At 38.3% G+C, this 19,343-nt stretch overlaps 3 protein-coding genes across 3 annotated transcripts; 1 reads left to right on the plus strand and 2 right to left on the minus strand.

Annotated features, from left to right (window-relative positions):
- Positions 1–20: 20 nt before the first annotated feature.
- Positions 21–4,636, plus strand: LOC111330049 (clathrin light chain B). Its single transcript, XM_088757314.1, has 5 exons — positions 21–178; positions 1,994–2,068; positions 2,808–2,869; positions 3,405–3,557; positions 4,024–4,636. Exons 1-5 carry the CDS (start codon positions 56–58, stop codon positions 4,199–4,201), a joined length of 591 nt encoding a protein of 196 aa, XP_088613440.1. The 5' UTR covers positions 21–55; the 3' UTR covers positions 4,202–4,636.
- On the minus strand, positions 4,114–8,657 carry LOC111340555 (bcl-2-related ovarian killer protein). The gene is made up of 2 exons (XM_022947414.2): positions 7,769–8,657; positions 4,114–5,774 (listed from the first exon to the last, which is right to left on the minus strand). Exons 1-2 carry the CDS (start codon positions 8,351–8,353, stop codon positions 5,568–5,570), a joined length of 792 nt encoding a protein of 263 aa, XP_022803149.2. The 5' UTR covers positions 8,354–8,657; the 3' UTR covers positions 4,114–5,567.
- Positions 8,658–9,919: 1,262 nt separating this feature from the next.
- On the minus strand, positions 9,920–19,318 carry LOC111340547 (disintegrin and metalloproteinase domain-containing protein 10). The gene is made up of 5 exons (XM_022947405.2): positions 18,103–19,318; positions 16,587–16,947; positions 15,920–16,221; positions 15,163–15,310; positions 9,920–12,312 (listed from the first exon to the last, which is right to left on the minus strand). The coding sequence occupies exons 1-5, from the start codon at positions 19,252–19,254 to the stop codon at positions 12,089–12,091; spliced, it is 2,187 nt and encodes a 728-aa protein (XP_022803140.2). The 5' UTR covers positions 19,255–19,318; the 3' UTR covers positions 9,920–12,088.
- Between the last annotated feature and the right edge of the window lie 25 nt (positions 19,319–19,343).

Below are 19,343 nucleotides of genomic sequence, written 5' to 3' on the forward strand. Positions count from 1 at the left end.
AAGGGAAATTAATCCGGGGACTTTTGTGCCAACACGAGTCATTGCGGTTACCAACATGGCGGATCTTTTGGGCAGTGACGAATTTCAGGAAGATCCAGCAGCCGAGTTTTTGGCCAGAGAACAAGATGATCTCGCTGAGCTTGGTGAAGATTTCGGCGGAGAACAGTCAGAAGCTAATGTAAGGTCCTTGGAGCCTTAGTTTTAGCTGAATTCAGTGCCATTTCTACTCGGTTTGTGATATTGTAGAAAATATGATCTTTAGTTTTGTCATGGTTTAGTTGGAAGGCGTCAACGAAGGTTTGGACGCTCAAATAACTATTATTTAGTAAGAACCATCTTTATCGGTATCCACTAATTTTACCCATTTGTTTTTTTTACTACAAATTTTTGTCTTATCTGACTTGGTATTCGGACAGAACATGTTCATTTGACCTAAGAGAGCTCCTTTCAAATTCGAAGGATATCAATCATTTGATCGTTCCTTTACCTGACACAAGTTTGAAAATTGAATGCATATTAAAGCTTAGAATCTAAACGATCCATCGAGAGAGTTGGTAAATATACAAAAATTAACTCGCTTTATTTGTCTTTTTATTTTAAATTTTGAACGTCAAAATTTCGTTTGATTTTGTTAAGTTTTTGTGCGCGAGGAATGTTTTGCTTTGATTAAACTAAGTTTTCGTTTTTGTTCAAAAAGAAAAGTCTTCGATATTAATATGAAGAATGAGGTGAATAATTATAAATAAATAAATCGCTACTGCTTCTGAAGAGATCTGATAAAGGTGACAATTTATCAGGCATCCGGTCTTTTTGTCCGAGGGTCTTTTTGTCAAAGTTACAACATCATTTTATATGAAGTTGTAGCGCGTTATATTCTATTAAATAGTGATAAAAATAAAGACCTGCTGTTTAATTATTTTGCGCAAAAGAAATGAGAATATTAGGGTTGTTGTTAAGCATCTATCAGGCATAATGCTATAGACAACTAAGTATAACATTGCTAATTGTCCAACGTAACCAACAACATAGTCCAACATGATAAAGAACTAAAACTAAGCCAAATAGGCATCTTCTCTGTTTATTTATCATAACTCACCATGTTGAATTAAAAAATGAGGATTGGTGACTAAAGGTATCGGAACCAAAATGGCAACAGCTCGCACTAAAAAGTTCTTTATATAGCCTTTTGTAGCGTTCTAAAAGTTATATGTGTGCTTCAAGGAAAGAGTTAACAAATAGATGAACGGACTTGGATGAAAAAACTTTTGGACAAAAAGAGCATAATTCATTTATCAAACTTCTATGTCCAGGTATTGCTCAGCGGGTCTAAAAGGATTATAAACAATTATTGGATGAGGTTTTTGTGATATCCAGTATAATCAAGGTCGAGGTAAGTGTTATCAGCCGAAGCTGAAGGCTGAGGCTGATAACACTAACTGAGACCTTGATTATTCCGGATATCAAAAAAGCCTAATCCAATAATTGTTTTATTATACATTGTTTTAAAGAAAATAATGCCAAATGCATTATCGCAGCAAACACAGTTTATTTTTGAACACTTAAAAATGTACAACTGTGTGGTAAACAAATTTTCACCTGGGCTAATTCCTTTTTGTTGTGTGGCTCCTGGATACTTTTTGGGTATAGGTATTCATAGAAGAGTTCCTTCGCCACTTTTGTCGATCTTTTAGTATTTTCCAAATCTTTATCTTCAAGTAATTTCTTGCTGGGTCGATGAAGCGAGTCGAGAAGCCATTCTTACTTCACTGTCCGTGAGCTTGACATTGCTCCACCAGAAATCATGCATTGCGTGCGCAACTTACAGATTATTCACCAATCTGTAGGTTGTGCTGTTTCCCAGAATTAACTGTGGGCGTTTAGATGGTGACTACAATGTATAGTAACAGAGATAGTTACCATGAATTGTTCTGTGAGGGGAATTTTTTTCTAGCATTAGACAACAAAAGCACAAACACTTGGTTTTCTTTCGCAGGTGACGAATGGACTTGATGATGGGCTAGGTGGACTGGATCATCAGCCAGTTGTTAATGGATTTGCAGATGAAGAAGTAATTTTACAGAATGTTTGTTTTATCATGCTTTGAGTGGTCATTCCAAGGGGATTTCTTTATCTGTGTAATTCACTAGCTTTTCTTGTAAACCAACAGTCCAGTGGACCTACTCTTAAGTACTGCAATTGTATTATACCCTTTGGTGTTCTTTGAACTTCAGTGGTAATAGAGCAGTATTCAGTTGAGTGCCATAAAACTCGTACCAATGCTATCATTATAACCAATCAGAAAAACTTAGGGTAATGTTGTAGTTAGCCTTTGAGAATTCAACAAAGTGCAAATTGTGGGGAAACCCAATAGACTAAGTTGCAATTGGGTTTATTTTGCATCTGTTTTATTGAGACTTGAGAGGGTCACAAGTTCTCTTCACAAACACATCAGTGTTAGTGACCATAGAAAATCACACAAGCATAGACCACTTTCATAAATGGCTGCTGGATCAATATTCTTTTGTTTAAATTTAAATTTGCCTAGGTGGCCTCGTTCTCCAGTACAAAATTCAAAAGAATACATTATCTCAAGCGAGGCCACCCAGGCAAATTTAAATTTAAACAAAAGAATATTAATCCGGCAGCCATTTATGAAAGTGGTCTATACTAGCAATGAGAAATACTTTCTGAACCTGGCCCTCATTTGCTCAAGTTATTCCACAATGCTAGATACACATTGTTGTATATACCATACAAGCTGTCAGTTTTACTTGACTGTGTAGGTAACTCTTGGTTCTTATCTGCAGATTTTAGGGGATCAGCAGCCTGTTGTGTCACTTGCAAGAGATTCTGAACCAGAGTCTGTGAGGTAGGCTCCCTCTTTAGACCCTCATCTGTTTAATATTTACCTCCAAAAGCTGGTATCTATAATAATATTGCAAATATTACTCGGCACTTTCTCAAGGAGCACCAGGATGAGCTGAATGTCCAGCAGTGGCATTTCAAGCTTAGCACATACTAAATCGGTGCCAGAGTAACTTTCAAGTGATAACTGCTGCACCCTCTTCTCCCCTGAGAGGTGTGGTTTTAATTCTTGTGAACAGGAAAATCTTCACTTACACCACGTTTACCAGTAATGGTAGGGAATGTGTGTCTTCTGTTAAGGCCCTGACTGAGAAAACACAAGAGAGTAATCTTTTAGAGGAAAAATAATGATATTGTTGTCAATGAATACAACTGTTACTTTGCTTTATTGGTCCTTTATACCTGAAAAACCCTAACTAAAGTAAAGAACAAGAAGTTTGTTTTTATATTCCCAATGACTGTGTTGGACTTAAATCTGCTCTGTAACTAAGATATTTTTGATTCTTTTTATTTTTATGTATTGATGTGTAATGTTACAGAAAATGGAGGGAAGAAAAAGCAGCCCTTCTTGAGAAAATGGATACAGAAGAAAAAGCAGAAATACAAGAGTGGCGTGAAAAAGCCAAGAAGGAACTCAATGACTGGTATGAAAGACGAGATGAACAACTAGGAAAAACACAAACAAGCAACAGGTATGATTGTTTTTGACCAACAGCTGAAGTCAACAGTCTACAGTTCTTTTTTAAGATCTCTCTCAACTGCTTTGTTTGTTGATAAAGCTTCCTAATTTTCCTTTTTTGTTTGGTTTCATTGGATTTCCAATCTGTAGAAGAATATTATCTTTTCACAATAGATTATACCCAATAGCGTCACAATCTACCAATTAGAGTGTTCTAGTTATTTCATACTGTAAACACTGACAGTTAGGTACATATTACAGTCATGAAAAAATGTGCGTACCTCTACAGCTTTTTCTCATTTGAAAGAGTGTATATTTTTTCACAGTGCTTTAGATAGTTATATTAAGAAAGTATCTGTAAATGGGCCTCTTTTATCTCTGTGTTTTGTTTGTTAAAGATGAGAAGCATACCGTTCACAGATTGATTGTTAAATTTTGTGTGGTCATAATCAAAATCCCGTGGAAACTTTTATTTGTAGGGCGGACGAGGAAGCCTTTGTTGCAGATCGAGATGACAGCTCGACTCCTGGTCATGACTGGGAACGAGTGTGCCGCAACTGCGACTTTAATCCCAAGGGAACAAAAAATACCAAGGATGTTTCTCGTATGCGATCAATTTTCTTGCAACTGAAGCAAACACCTCTTGTAAAAGATTAGTACTGCAATTTCTCACTTAAATCGTAATCGAGTAAAATACTTGTTACAATTATTGGTAGTCTCGCTTTGAAGTCATATCGTCTAGAGCAGTAAATCTAAGCCAAACTGCTGGTCCTATTTTTTTTTTTTTTTGTTCCTTTTCGATTTAGCTAATTGGTCTGGTGATCGATTGACCCTTAATCCATTTGCCCATGACGTCAGTGTTAAGGAGTAATCCATGTATTGATTAGTAGAACTTTTTCTAATCACTGAAGATAGGTTTAGGGGTGACAGTGTCAAAGAATTTTCATTTATTACAAGAGCTGTTACTTGGCTTTATTTTATAATTCTTTCTTCTGTTAGAACGGTATTCAACGTACTAAAACCTTTACTCAATTTGAGGGGTCAACTTGTAGGCTGCTCCAGTAACCAATTACATTAAATGCATTCTTATGTAAGTTTTGTCCATGGGTGATGGTGCACAGATTTTTACGCGCTAAGAACCTCGCGATTCTTGACCACTGGCAGTCCTTCCCTTTTAGCGAAGTCCGTTGTACGAGTATACAAAACAAATCAGTAAAAAAAAAAAAAAGAAAAAATATGGTGGTAACGTGCCATGTGGAACTCTGGGAAAGAGGTGCATACTTTTCTCGTGCGCCTCAACCCAGAGTTCCCCAGGGCACGCTGACGCGTATTGTTGACAAGCCTACATGGTGTTCGTAGCGTAAGGGTTACTATTATCTGGGAGTCGATAGATTAAGCACGAGCTTTAAGGTCTTGCTGTGTAAGTTGAATCATTTGTTGTGTATCACTGAACCTTCGCAGTTCATGTTCTCTATCCAGAATGCCAAGAGGGTGTCAGTAAAACGAAGCTGAGACCTGGAGTGATCTATTAGCTGTGCAATGAGGTAAATGTGCAAGGGTGTGGTCTAGCAGCACCCAGTGGCCCCTGGCGCCTTACTTTTGCTCTCGGGTGACTCAGGAATTTTAGTTTTTTCATACTAAGCATATGCTGGTTATCCTGGATTTTACAGTTTCAAAGAATTGGGCTCCATTCAAATTTCGTTAGAGCATAGCCTTGATAAGGCGCGAGAGTTCAGGACTTGAACACATAAAACGCTTCTCTCCTTACATAAACCCACAAGGTCATTGTCAATACCGCTTGGAAGATAAAAAAGGATTGTTTATTTTCATTTCGCAATACTCTAGAAAATTTTAATGCGACAAAAATGATCTGTGAGTTATTATGAAAGCCATTACTCCGACTCGGCCGTCTCACTTTGAAAACTGTAAACTGAATTGAAGTAACTGCACCAAAAGTTTACTCGCTCTTTCTAATTTTCTCAATGTAATGGTAATGTTGAGCCTTGCACAGTTTATTTATTATTCATCGGCTTATTTTACGAGAGCCGGTGTTCATTTTCCGCATTCTTTCCATGTAAGCTTTGAAGCAATATTCCAGGAACTCAAAAGCTGTCTCGCACCACGCCCCAACAGTCATCAGTAACCAACTGCACCAGTGAGTACCTTGAGCATCGATCCACGCCCCCGAGCCAGTCGATGTTACGCTCGGGAAAGCTCGCAAAAGGTCCTCCTGCCAAAACAAGGGAACAGATAACTCAGTAAATGAACCTAAAGGCGCATTTTTGCCAGAGCTTTCTACGACTTGTAGGAGACCTTTTCCAGGCATTCAGTCAGTAAACTCGCGGAAAAAAAGTAAACGGCGTGATAATTTTATCAATCCTCCGCTATAATCGCGCGCCGTTTTTTTTTTTTTTTTTTTTTCCTTTCTTTTATCTCGCTTCGCTTAATTAACTCAATGCCCGGAACAGGCTGATTTCTGTGACAATAGGCGACTAAGCTGCGTATTGCTCCTTTCTCCGGATGTTCCATTGTAAATATAATCTCCCTCCCAAAATCCCGCCAGTTATTCGAACGGGTTGTAAATACTACAAATCGTGGAATCGTACAAATTGTGTAGAAAGGAGTACGGTGATAGTAATTAAATAACCTCAGCCAGGGTTCATATCCTTGAGAGCGTTTCTCTTAGTAGTTATCGGTTCCAAATGAGCTGTTTTTATTCGAAATGTTTACATTATAGATAAACATATTTTCAATAGCATTGAAATAAAAGAACAAAGATATCAGGCGACGAGACAGAATAGGTTTTAAGCTAAGAACTGCATTAGATTTTAACATTTGTTTGGGGTACGTCGACCCAGGACCTCTCAACTCGGATTTCAGCAACACTGGCAACTGTGAGATAGAGCCGAAAGCAGTCGATTTAAATTAGCAAGAAAATATCGAGGCAAACCATTTTCTAGTCACTTAACTCTGATTAATAGTGTAGTTCTGAACGAGTGCATGCATAAAAAAGTTTGTTTCATCCACGAAATATTTTTTCGAATTAACTTCTCGAGTCCGACGCACTTCAAATATCGTGATTTTGACAACGTAAATTGAACTCAGCTTAGTCATCCCAGATACTCAGTGTTTTATAACATTTGAAATTTGAATGTTCAGTTGTAAAATAATATTGGAGATATAGTACCCCAAAGAGCCCCAGAATAAGTGTTACCAGTTATGAACGCTACGCACTTAAAACAGATTTCCTAATTCTTTTAGCATTTCGCCTGAAAACCTACTGAGACTTAATACTGACTCTTTTGTGCCAGAATTCGGATATTGGCTAACATCCTAATATAGCTACTCTTGAATTTTTACTCTGATATTTTATGCCCTATCCAAGGAGAAAGATTGAGATCGATCCCAAGGTGTAAGTCTTTAATGTGTCTTTGCGAAGCCAAAATGCTTGGATCCCTTCTCTTGTAAAAAGTTCTCAAATTTGGGTTAGGGCTGTCAAAATACGTTGGGGATCTAGTTTGACTTGTCGCCGAACCATGTAATTTCATGAAAGCCTCTGTAATTAATTTTTTTATGACGTCAAATCTTTGAAAAAATGTAAATGTGGAAAGTCAGAATGGTTCAAACAACTCGTGGACAGTTTCAGCCTCTTTAAGCATATTTTGAGAATTAATACGAAACAGACCAACGATATTGTTGATGAAAAGGAAACCACTTGTTTCATCTTCAATCGAGTCGTGTTCACTTCCACGGAACTTTAATAAATTTGTGCATATAGTAGTTCTCTGTGTTCGACAATAGCACTGAGGTCAAGAGTTTAAGGCCTTAATGTTTATCTGGTCTTCCATAGATCTTAGAGACCACCATCAAAATAAACAGGGAGTTCGTGTAAACAAACGCGTTTTCATTAACAGCTTGATCATACGAGCTTCATTCTTTGAACAATACCATGACTTCGATATATTAAAAAAAAAAAAAAAAAAGAAAAGAAAACTGCAAAGAAAAACTTGCAAGTAAAATTGTGTGATCACGTTTTTAGTACTATTACCATCGCATGGCTTGAAAGCCAATACAGTTTCGAAAACGTGCAAGACTGTTTGAAGTTGCATGTTGTTCGCATTGTCGGTTTTAAAGGAACACCTACACAGCTTTTAAAATTAGATATATCAAACTTCGTAATTCTTGCAAATGATCAATTGGCGAAGATTAAATGAAAGCTCTCACCCATCCACCTTTGCCTTTGATCCAATCCGCCATGTAAAGAGCTGCAAATTCATACATCCAGTTTCCGATGTCCAGCACATAAGAATTGCGGCCTTCTTTACAACATTCAACAACGAGCGCACCAGCGAACGTATACAGAGCAACGATTCTCGCCCAGTTTAATCCATCGCTCAAGATTTCCGACGAAACATTATTAAATACATCATGAACGGTGTTTTCGCTGTTAAACGGGACATTAATACGGCCAGAAATATCTTTGTATAAGCGGGGATAACTCTGTTCAAGGAGTCTACCAACTTCCTGCACACGGATTGATACTTGAGAAACCATTTCACCGCTCGCTTGTCGCGATGCTGAACTTTCGCGGAAAGTGAAAGACCAGCCTCGGCTTTTGAAGCCCTCGCGCTTAAGTTTAGCTTCAACATAATCATTACATATTTGCTTTGCTTGTTCCAGAATGTCAGCAGATACTTTGTTTCCTTGTAGCTGTACGATTCGTCTTGTTAACTGAATTCTCGAGCTGTCAGGAGACAAGTCCTGCCAACTTAACCTCTTTACTATTTTAGGACGTTGCAACGTCGTCATTGCTTTAAAATGATGAGTATCTACTGAAAATCACGTTGATTTTTACGGTGCGTAACCTTTCTCAACTTTTCAAAGCTTCGTCCACCACTGTCAACAGGAAGACAAATCTCTAAGCGTCTGAACCACTGGAATCTGAGTATTTACTTATGACGCGCTTTGAATTTCCTAATGACTTTAAAAATGTTTGAGTACTAAAATAGGACAAATAGTCACAATTGATTGGTCGGTTACCTTTGATATGAAACAGATCTGAAAATGATAATCCTGGTTGGCGATCAAAATATCTTTGTCGCCAGACACAGGGGTAATCCAAGTGGAAAACAAGTATAGAATGGGCTTTGATAATTGAAAATATTAATTACTCGTCAATGAAAGATTTGTCAAACACCCAGCAAGTTAAAGTCGCTCCTGTTCAGCAACAGAACAGTATATGAAAAACAAAGTAAGGAAGTAATTGAATTATCCAAAAATGGAGGGGAAATTCATGGTAGGGAAATTCATGGTTTCTCGCAGTTGTTTTTTGGTCCCTTCACGCAATGCACTTAATCACGCAATTCAGTGTCATCACGCCAATCTGTGCTGCGTGACGATATTGAACAACAAAGACGACTTGACACCTCTAAACCCGGAAATCTCACATTTTTTCCTCGAGCTTTCCTGTTGAAGCCAAGTAGAGACTACGTACAATTCCTCCTTTTTCGGCAAAGACCGTCGCACGAGCGCGAGCAAAAAATGAGCGAAAAAAAAGTTGATGTCGGCGTGCCAAGCGGAACTCGGGCGCGCTAACATTTTATCTTTATCTCTGATTCTTTTCCTCGCGCGAGCAACTCAGAAAAGGAGAGACTCCTCTCAGTCAAAGTCAAATAATTTCAAATATATTTGATTTATTTATTCATTATTTTTTCATCTTGTTACACTCATTTATCGTTTGACTCGATTTCACCCTCTCTATCATGTCCAGTTTTCGTTTCTCCTCGAGAATACAGATGATCGAACCGAATGCCTCCTGTAGCTCAGCTTGGGTAACTATCTGATGACTCATTTTCCGCGCTGTAGCGAAAGCGCCATAGGACTGGGACGAGTCAGTAAATAAGTGAGAAAGTAATTTTATTTAACCACACATCGCATATGAGCGCTAGCTCATTTAAATGCAAATTTGGAAAGTCACCCACCCCACCCTAGGGGAGGACATCCATCACACTGTGATCTCGTGCGTGGGAAATTAACGTCTCCAACCCCTAACCCTGCAGGAGACGGGACCTACGTTTATTCGACTAGAATATGTAACCATTTCTTGATGTTATAGAAAGGTAGCAAATTATTCTCAATTATTTCAAGACCCTGAGTGTTGGTCCGGCCGGGGCTCGAACCCTCGACCTCCCGCACAACAGTCCAGCGCTCTATCCATTGAGGTAACTGGGAGTTGGTGTAAGCATTCCTCTAGTGTCGCGCCTCATTAAGCCACCACTGTTGCTGAGCACATCTACATTTTACCTGATTTGGCGTTCATTAAAATGATGGCAACTTGGTTGTTCATTTGGAAAGCCACTAAAGTCAAGATCTCACTTTAAAAGGGCAATTTTATCTTTATTACAAACAGTGCAGTGTTTATCTCCTAACCAAAGCTTTACACAAGTCATACAGTTACGTCTTGTTCCTAACAAACAGATTACTGTATATCCTTTTCCCACTGAGGTTACAAATTAGTTTTACTCTTATTTCTACCAGAGAAAAATACTTTTAACTGTTTCCTTAAGGTAAGAAGAACAAGCACACGAACATAAAAGATTGGTCCAGAAATTAAAATTACGAGGGGTAGGGAGTGTGTAGTAAAAATTTTCAAGACATCCATCATGTATACAAAGTTTCCCTCCAAATCCACCCTGATACTACCATAGCCTGTGCTATCGGTTGACGTTAGCAAGAGAAAACCGAGCAAGAGTCGGTCATTCGCCCTTTTGTCCCTCTTCACCGAAACAGAGGGCCTGGAACAAGATGACAATGACTATGGTCTCCTGACAACAAAAATTAGTACTTTACGAGACTGAGCAATGGAAATAAAAACACCATCGAAATTAAGACTTAAAGTTCACTTTCATAACGAAGTAAAGAATAATTACGAGAGCAATACCCCATAGAGAAAATTTAATTTTTAGGACTTTTTCCATTACAAACATTTCTGAAAGAATACATTAGAAAAACCTTTTTGCTCAAAATTTTACCTATGCGTATGGAAAATGTTTATGCTATTACGAAATAATGATCACGATTGCACGTATGGCTAAAAATGAGTTTTTAGCCGGTGTTATGTACCAAGTTACCTTTTATAAATTACACATTCTTTCTTTTTAATTATTATAAATAACACAGCACAAGAAGAATTGCAACATATTAAGTTACATATTTACCTGGTTTGTTACAAATCATTTTGTGTTGGCCTGGTCTTCCAGAGCATTGAAACTTTGTTTATGAAAAAATATACTACAACCAATTTGTTCCCACAAGTGGCTCCCAATTGCTACAAATGTTTCAATTACAAGAGTATAGCTAGTTCATAAATAACATTTTGGCCAAAAGGAACATTATCAGCCCTTATACTGACTCATATTTTTGATAAACAAGAGTGGTTGTCTGAGAAAACAGCAACACACTCAAACGTTAGACAAGCACAAAGTTGTGAAACTGTTAAAACCTTGGATAAAATAAAATGGAAATTGAGAGCATCTCTCACCCAACCACTCTGCTGCCCTATGGGCTCAACAGGTCATGACTTCAATCTTGCCAATGATATGAAAGGCACACAATTTGGTGTCAATGCCTTTTTAACTCTGATCAAAGGTGTGGGGGTTTTAATTCACATCCCCTCTCTTCAAATACAATATTGAAAACATAGGACCTCCTTCCTAAATGCCCTGGGGATTTCAAATTTGCTGTCTATGTGAAGCAAGATCACTGCCTATTTTTCTGAAATTAGCAACATTAGAGTAAAGATTGAACTTGGGTTAGCCACCTACATTGCAGTTTTTGTTGTTTACTTAAACTTGTTAAAATCCTCCCCGCCTTCCCCGCAAAAGAATAATAATCATGTCCACCATAATGAAAGACGTCTATTTAAGGAAAATTAAATATTAACCCCTTTTTTGCTTCAAAAAAAACTTGGAAAAAGAAATGTTTTTAAATTTCATTGATTTCAGATGAGTGGTGGTTTTAATTCCTTTTAATTCTGTCCAAGATTTTAGTTTCAAAGTCAAATCATATACTGACCTTGGAATTACTTGCTAAACACTTACAGGCACTCAAAAAGACCCACTGGTGGAAAAATTATTGATAAGGACTCTTGCCATCTCTGATGACCACAAAATAAACACCAAAGATAGAGAAAAGTCAATGCTTCAAGAGTGCCATATGTGATCACACAAGGAAAACTGGAGTCACTTTGACTTCCAAAATTTGACAATTTCCTCACAGGCTTTGAAAAAGGACTACCTATTGTAACAATTCTGTGAGGATATGGGTGGAACTGGAGGAATTTCATAAAAAATTAAAAATTGATACTGAGAAATATCGCTGATTTTAAATACCTGTACAATGGTACATTGGACTAGTGAATTATGATAGATCCAAAAGTTAGAAATACAACCAAATAACCAAGATTCACATAAAATGTGTGAAGGGAGCCTCTTGAAGCATCGCCATGCACTCTGATATCAAAAGTTTATTATAAAACCATGCATGTCATACACGTGGATCCATTTCTATCCCCTGTTGGCCTGGTCGCTGTTGAGGATTTCGCTTCTTGCGACCTGGGAGTGTCTTGGCAGGTTTCTTTGCCTCTTTGTGAGGATTACTACTTGGTGTGTAGCGGGCACACAAAAAGACAAAAAGTCCAATGAAGACACAAAAGGCAATTGTACCAATCAAGATAGCCCACCAATACTTCTTCACTGTTTCCTTGAGACCTAATGATAAAAAAAGAATCTATTTTCATTCAATTTCTTGCAGGTGTCTCAATTGTAACACATAAATTCTTACCCTGGCAAGCCCCAATTTAGCACCTTTACTTAATGCAGATTAAACCCTCCCCTAATTTCCAAGATATTGAGGAGACTCAGCCCCCCATTCTATCCAGCTTCCTATTCTCAATTAGTTCAAATTAATGCATGACCAGGAGGCGTAGTCATGATATCATGGCACAATTAGTTAGAATAGGAGTACATAAATTTTTTTAAAGCCTTTCTTCTAATTTTCAATATGACAATATTCACATTAGTGCAGATATACTTCATGTTTGTAAAGTCAAGGACAGGCCAACACTAATTGATATAGGTACAGTGAATATATGAAGTTCATATATTTTGAACTGCGGTATTAAATACGTATGATGCTCGATCCTTCGCAGTAGATAGCACTATTTATGCAATAGCGAAAATCAGACCTGAAAAAAATCAGGCCTGTACGGGACTCGAACCACTGACCTCCGCGATACTAGTGCAGCGCTCTACCAATGGCGCTGCACGCCAGGTCTAAAAATAGATATGTCATCTTTGGACCCCCGGCTGGTTTAGGACAAACACTCGGAGTCTTTACAAGGACTTGTATGCGAAACGTGTCAGAAGCAAGACTATTTTCGCTCAAAAAATGCGCTAACTTTCTAAAATGGTTGCAACTAGGCATTGCTGTTGGGTACATGTAAAAATGACTCAAGATATCCAGAGAGATTGCCAGATTCGCTTAAAGAAATGCTTAAAAATGGTCGGAAAGGCTTCATACCGTTCCCAAAGCCAAAGCATGACTTGGAACTTTGTCAATGCTGGGTAAATGTGTGTTATAGAAAGAATTTTTCAGTTGATAGTGTTAACTACAATACTTATATTTGTGCTGTACACGGAAATCCTTGACAAAAGCCTTTTCAAACCGCTTGTTTGGAAACGTTACGTAGACGACATCTTCTCGTTTCATTGAAAAAGCAAACAATCATCACCCAACAATAAAATTTACGGCTGAAATTTCCGATAAGGAAACAACATTCCTGGAGACATACATCCACAAAGGCGAACGATTCGAAAAGGACGCAATCCTTGATGTGCGTACTCATTTTAAACAAACTGAGACATTTCAGTATGCACGTTGTAGTTCCTGTCACCCACAAGGAGTTAAGAAAGGCTTCATAAAAGGAGGCCCTTAGACTTCTCAGAACAAACTCCTCTCAAACAATATTCGAGGAGAAAATTGCAAATTTCAAAGCACATTTGCTAAAGAGAGGCTACCCAGAGGCCCTCATTAACACAACCCTCTCAGAGGTGAATTTCAAAAACAGGAAACTAGCTCTTCCACAGAAACCGAAGACGAACCAACGAATCTTGCCTTTTATTACACAATACCAATCACCAGTGCCAAACCTAAAGCAAATTCTCATGAGACACTGGCATTTAATAGAAACATAACCAGTACTGAGCGAACTATACAAAAATCTGCCACCTATGTCTTTCAAAAAGAGGGTGATCGCTCAAAGACATACTCCTGAGGGCCAAACTTTGAATAGGCTATTCTAAATACACGCTGGGGAGTCATGTAGGCCTGTCAACCCCCTTTTTACATTGAAATGTTAGATCCTTAAGTTTCATGAGATGGACTTTACTTTCCTTTAGTATCTTCGCCTAAAGCCATTTCTCATCATCTATACTTGAATCAGGTACATGTTTTCCCGACTTGAGATAGTCACGAACACGTGCGATGAGGTCTGCTCGTTTTCCGTTTAATTTCAAGCCTCTACACTTTAACCAACGCTTCAATTGTGTGTTTATATAGTTCTCTTGATCTTGCTCGAACTTTGAGCCAGGAACACCATTGTTTTGATTTAGAATACGAGCTTTAGAAGCATTTGAACTACAGATGGGCGCATCATCGCCCATATTCATTTACTTGAGAAGTCTGTTTGTTTGTCCTAATCGCTCTAGGGGATCAAAATTTCGTGACGTCACAAACGCACAGCGCCATTGAGCTAACAAGCCATCTGGGAGCAGGCCGTTAAGTTGATTTGTAATAAACCTGTGATGATAAATCACGGGTTTATTACGAATCAACTTAATGGCCTGCTCCCAGATGGCTTGTTAGCTCAATTGGTAGAGCGCTGCCCTAGTATCGCAGAGGTCAGTGGTTCAAGTCCTGTACAGGCCTGATTTTTTTCAGGCCTGATTTTCGCTATTGCATAAATAGCGCTATCTACTGCGAAGGATCGTGCATCATACGTACTTATTGATATAGATAGAGAGTTACTGGAAAGTTTCAGTTTACATTTAATGTAACAGTCTAATAGTCATTTGAACTGAAATTTTTTAAAAAGAGCACACAAATGAATAACTACAAACATTACGGATATCTCAACATACATACATGCATACATATGTTAGTTGACCACTCCCCATGGGGGCTTTTCAGGGCCAATTCCCACCCACTCCACCCCGGGGGAGGACATCCACAACACAGTAACCTCGTGCGTGGGAAATTACTGTCTCCTACCCCTAACCCTGCAGGAGACAGGGCCTAAGGTTTATTCGTCCTTATCCAAGAAGACTAGAATATCTATCCATTTCTTGATTATAGAAAGGTAGCAAATTCTCCTCACTTATTCTAAGACCATGAGTATCGGTCCGGCCAGGGCTCGAACCCTAGACCTCCCACACAAGACAATCCAGCGCTCTAACCAATTGAGCCAACTGGGAGGTTAGTGAGGTAATCAATACAAATAAAAAGCATTGATTACAGCGAACGAATGATGACAAAATAGAAAGGTACTATCATTTCTTTACCCTCCACTGTCAAGAACTTCTGCTTGAGACGTAGAAGAGGACCTTCCATGTCAATGCGACGGCAAATAGCATATACATCACAATATCCATTTAGGTTATCACATGGTGTCCCTGGAACCAACTTCAATGACTGTAGTTCTGTTGCCATCTATGGTAGAAAAATGTCACTTAGACCCCAAGAGCATAAATCTTATACTGGATCAAAAGTCTACTTGTCAAATGCAGAAGACAGGAAGCAAGTATTACAGATAATCTATGGCATTTGAATACCTCTAAGGTGCATGTCGAGGGTGGATCTTATCATTTTGATTTAAACATTCCATCTGACAGTAAATTTGCATGCTGCATCTTACTGTAAATTTGTATATTGTTTGTATGAATGTGGTGGCGACATCAATGGTTGATAATTAAAAAAAATGCAATGAAAAACACTGGAATTTATAACTTGGCTAGAAGTAGAGTGCAGCACCAAAAATATGAATCAACTATGCATGTGATTTCACCCTTTAACTGCTATGAGTGACTGAGGCAAAAATTTTTCCTTACAATATCAGTATAACATCAAGCAGACAAGTGATGAGAATAACGAAAAACATCAATTAGGGAATTACTTAAAGATCCATGCAGGACCATATGCTACAGAGATTTTCTGTTTCTGCACATCTCTGCACAAAATCACATGATGACCATTGATTTTTACAGTCCTGCAGATGAAGCAACTTGTTTTTGTTCAATTGTTTATGAAGGACAAAATCACCTGTGTCAAGCGCTTTGCTGAAGTACATGCTCCTCCTACTTCCTTACAACACAGATCACAAAGTTCCTCTTCCACTTCACAGGAACACTCAACCAAGTTATATCTATGACAGACAGATGTGGAACACTGCCCTGAATAGCACAGGCGACGTCCGTTATCGCATAGGGTGCCATTTGTAAGTGGTTCTGGAGGGTCACAGCTGAATGAGAAGCCACTACATAATGTGTTTTTGGTGCAGCCATTTGTGACAGAGCATACCACTGAAGGTCCTTCGTATTTGCAATCTTTACTACAGCAGGGTCCTAAATTCAAAAGAACAGACAGGTTTTATTTATATAAAAAGCATTTTTCCATTTTTATATTTATAATTCCTAAAAGTCATACATTTACATTACTAAGGCTATCTGTGCTTTTAACCCTTAAACTCATATGAGTGACCAAGACAGAATTTCTCCTCACAACACAACACAAAATCAAGCAGATAAGTGATGAGAATAAAGAAAAATGTCAATTAGGGAGTTATTAGTTGAGCCAATACCAAATTCTCCGGCCTAACATTATAAGAATTGTATGGGAGACAGTAAAGAGAATGGTTACTGAGATCTTGGGAGAAAAAGGATTGAGTTTTCTTCCAGCAGGATGTCTGATGTATCAAAGGATAACCAACCTTGGCTTGGGCTGCAGTCAATAGTTACATTTGAGTCACGTCTAAGTTTACACTGGTCAGGCTCTTCCTTGCTAACATCTGCACTTGCTGGGGTACAACAATCCTCTGTGCAAGTGTTTTTATCTCCACAGTCACACTCTTCCGTGCCTTCTACAATCTTGTTGCCACAAATGGCTTCTGTAGGTTTAATAAAGCATGTCTCTTTCCTAGCTCTCTTCAAGTTGACATTCTCCTTGATGCTATTTTTGCTGCAAGGAGAGAACCTGTCATTGTTAGGTTCAATACCAGATGTTGCTTTGTCAAACATGATAAAGTTTCCCTCAGGCTTCCCTGGTGCACAAGCTTCTGTATCTGGATCATGCTAGGAAATAAGAAATAATTTCCATTAAATATTTTATCTATTATATATTTATTCTGTTTTGAAAAACAAGCAAGTTCTGTCATCAGTTTGAGCATTGACCACAACAGGAACTACTTTACAAGTCTCACATACACAATATTGCTTCTGCTGAATTCATGAATCACGTCATCGTTAATTATATCCTTAAGAAAGTATGTTTATAAAGTAGAAAAAGTGTTTGTTAATTGTGATAAAGGTTTTACAGGGTGAATATACAAAACTGTTTCAACTGTGAGCAAATTAGGTAAGAGATAATGCCAGATACAGGTAACTCTCATTCACAAAATGCTTCTCATGGTAATATTGTCTGAGTAAAAACAAGTTTTACATTTTGATGATGTCATTTGTCAAATATTACTGATGAGAATTTGAAAGCCACAGAAGTCTTGAAACACTCATTTTTCTGAATATTGTTTTGTTCTTTAGATCTGATGACTTGATGAAAGTTTCCATTATTTGTCTGCAATCAGTTTTGTGACTAGAGTGGGTAGATAAATTTAAAAAGATGTTGGAACAGAATATGTGTAGAGGCACCAAGCCCTTCCAAAGGAATCCACAGTAAACAACTTTTCAACTGGTTGAAATTTTTAACTACAATTGTGACATTAGATTTCACAAGATAAGGCATAAAAACAAAGAATGTTATCAGAAGGCTTTCAGCTTAGTTTCCAATGCACAAACACAAAAGAGATATGCAAAACTAAATTAAACCTCTGTGTCCGCTTCTTGGCAAATAACTTTTCACACAACAAACTTTTCTCTCATATGTTGATCCATGATCAGTAAATAAATTGTTTTCAAGAATGTCACTGTTTATATACAGCGCATAAGTTGGATGTTTCTTTATCGATTGTTATATAGACAAGAGAGAGGATGACAGATAGAAGTAGATCGTATATCTTTGTTTTGTAATTTGACCTTTACGTATTAAGTCAGGCTCCAAAATACTGCGGCTAGATTACATTGAGTTACACGGCAATGTGTGTATCTAGCTAACCAGCATTTTATGTACAAAGTTAATAGAGATCGGTAAACAAAATCCCTACACAATATACAACTTGAAAGAGCGCAAATTCAAGGGCAGTTTAGGCTTCAATTTTATGGAGAAAAGCATACCTGTGAGCCAAACCCGTGCCCAAGCTCGTGAGCAAACGTGATTTCTGAAACTCTTGGAGGTGTAAATCTTCCGTAAAGCTTTAATGTCACGACACCAGTGTTGTAACTTCGTTTCTTCCCTCCACCATAATCCTCAAACTTATCGCAAATTCCCCCAGCTGCATTCCCTTTCGGATCTCCGATCCAAGCGAGACCTAAAATCCCGCCCTCAAAATCGCGATCGGTAAATAGGAACGCCTCGCAAACACCACTGTGATCAATGCTAGAGAAGAGATCTAAAAGAGTATCTATACCAACGTTGCTGTCTTTAACTTGGGAAGGCAAATTGTTGGGCGCTTTTTCACTGTCGTTGAAGGCAACGATGGTTCTGACGCGGAAAGTTATTCCTTTTTGATAGAAATAATCTGTGCCGTTGAATTCGTTCATATAAATGATTTGAGCAGCCTGCACTTGCTTTACTAGCTGAAAGATCGCTTTGGTTTTCCCACCATATAGTTTGGTAAAAAAGTTGTCAGCATAAAGACTAAGCGTACAGGCGCTTTTTTCGAGCTCTGATTCACTTTGTCTACGAGAACGGGAACGGTCTTGCTCTTCGAGCGAGCGTCGACTTCGCTCTGGAACCTCGACGGTTGGTGCTCTATGTTTGATATCTGCAAAATCATGTTCGTATTCCACGTCTTCCTCTTTGTACATAACTGATGGAAAATCTTGCTTCTCGTCAAAGTACCAGGATGATGGATCAACATAGTAGTTTTCGCTTCCGCTCAAGATCTTTCCATGAAAGCCATCATCTTTACTAATAACCCCGTACACATCGGAGTATGGCCGGCCTTCCACTTTCCCCCGTACCACGGAATCCCGCTCAAAAGGTATCGGTTTTCCATCCCCAGAGAGAATTTTTGCATCTGCTGTAAATATCTCTCTATCGGGTTGCAAGTTTAGACGATGAAATTTCCCAAACGCGGAAAAGGAGAACTTTCCATGCGTACTTCTTTCAACGGCTCTTCGATGAATGTTGTGCAAATGAATCGTGTCATAGTACAGAGGTTCGTAGTGTTTGATAAACTTGTTCAATCGCCTTCCTTTCTTACTTTCACATTCGTTACCAAAAGTGATAAGTAAGAAAAGAATTAACGGAAAATGTGGAGACATGGCTCTTGCAACCAAAGTGGCCAAAGAATTACACTCCCACCCATCAAAAAGACGCGGTAGTCACGCTTTTGTAAGAAAGCGGCGACTAC

The sequence above is a fragment of the Stylophora pistillata genome, chromosome 4, assembly GCF_964205215.1.
Source record: "Stylophora pistillata chromosome 4, jaStyPist1.2, whole genome shotgun sequence".
Lineage (NCBI taxonomy): Eukaryota > Metazoa > Cnidaria > Anthozoa > Scleractinia > Pocilloporidae > Stylophora > Stylophora pistillata.

Excerpts from the sequence above, each read along its gene's own strand:
- LOC111340547 (XM_022947405.2), bottom strand. The coding sequence starts at position 19,254 with ATGTCTCCACATTTTCCGTTAATTCTTTTCTTACTTATCACTTTTGGT. Across the intron at positions 16,222-16,586 it reads TGACTGCAGCCCAAGCCAAG|GACCCTGCTGTAGTAAAGAT; the intron begins GTTGGTTATCCT and ends TTTTGAATTTAG. Across the intron at positions 12,313-15,162 it reads GAAGTTCTTGACAGTGGAGG|GTCTCAAGGAAACAGTGAAG; the intron begins GTAAAGAAATGA and ends TTTTATCATTAG.
- LOC111330049 (XM_088757314.1), top strand. The coding sequence starts at position 56 with ATGGCGGATCTTTTGGGCAGTGACGAATTTCAGGAAGATCCAGCAGCC. Across the intron at positions 2,069-2,807 it reads ATGGATTTGCAGATGAAGAA|ATTTTAGGGGATCAGCAGCC; the intron begins GTAATTTTACAG and ends TCTTATCTGCAG. Across the intron at positions 3,558-4,023 it reads AAAACACAAACAAGCAACAG|GGCGGACGAGGAAGCCTTTG; the intron begins GTATGATTGTTT and ends TTTTATTTGTAG.
- LOC111340555 (XM_022947414.2), bottom strand. The coding sequence starts at position 8,353 with ATGACGACGTTGCAACGTCCTAAAATAGTAAAGAGGTTAAGTTGGCAG. Across the intron at positions 5,775-7,768 it reads TCAAAGGCAAAGGTGGATGG|GAGGACCTTTTGCGAGCTTT; the intron begins GTGAGAGCTTTC and ends TTGTTTTGGCAG.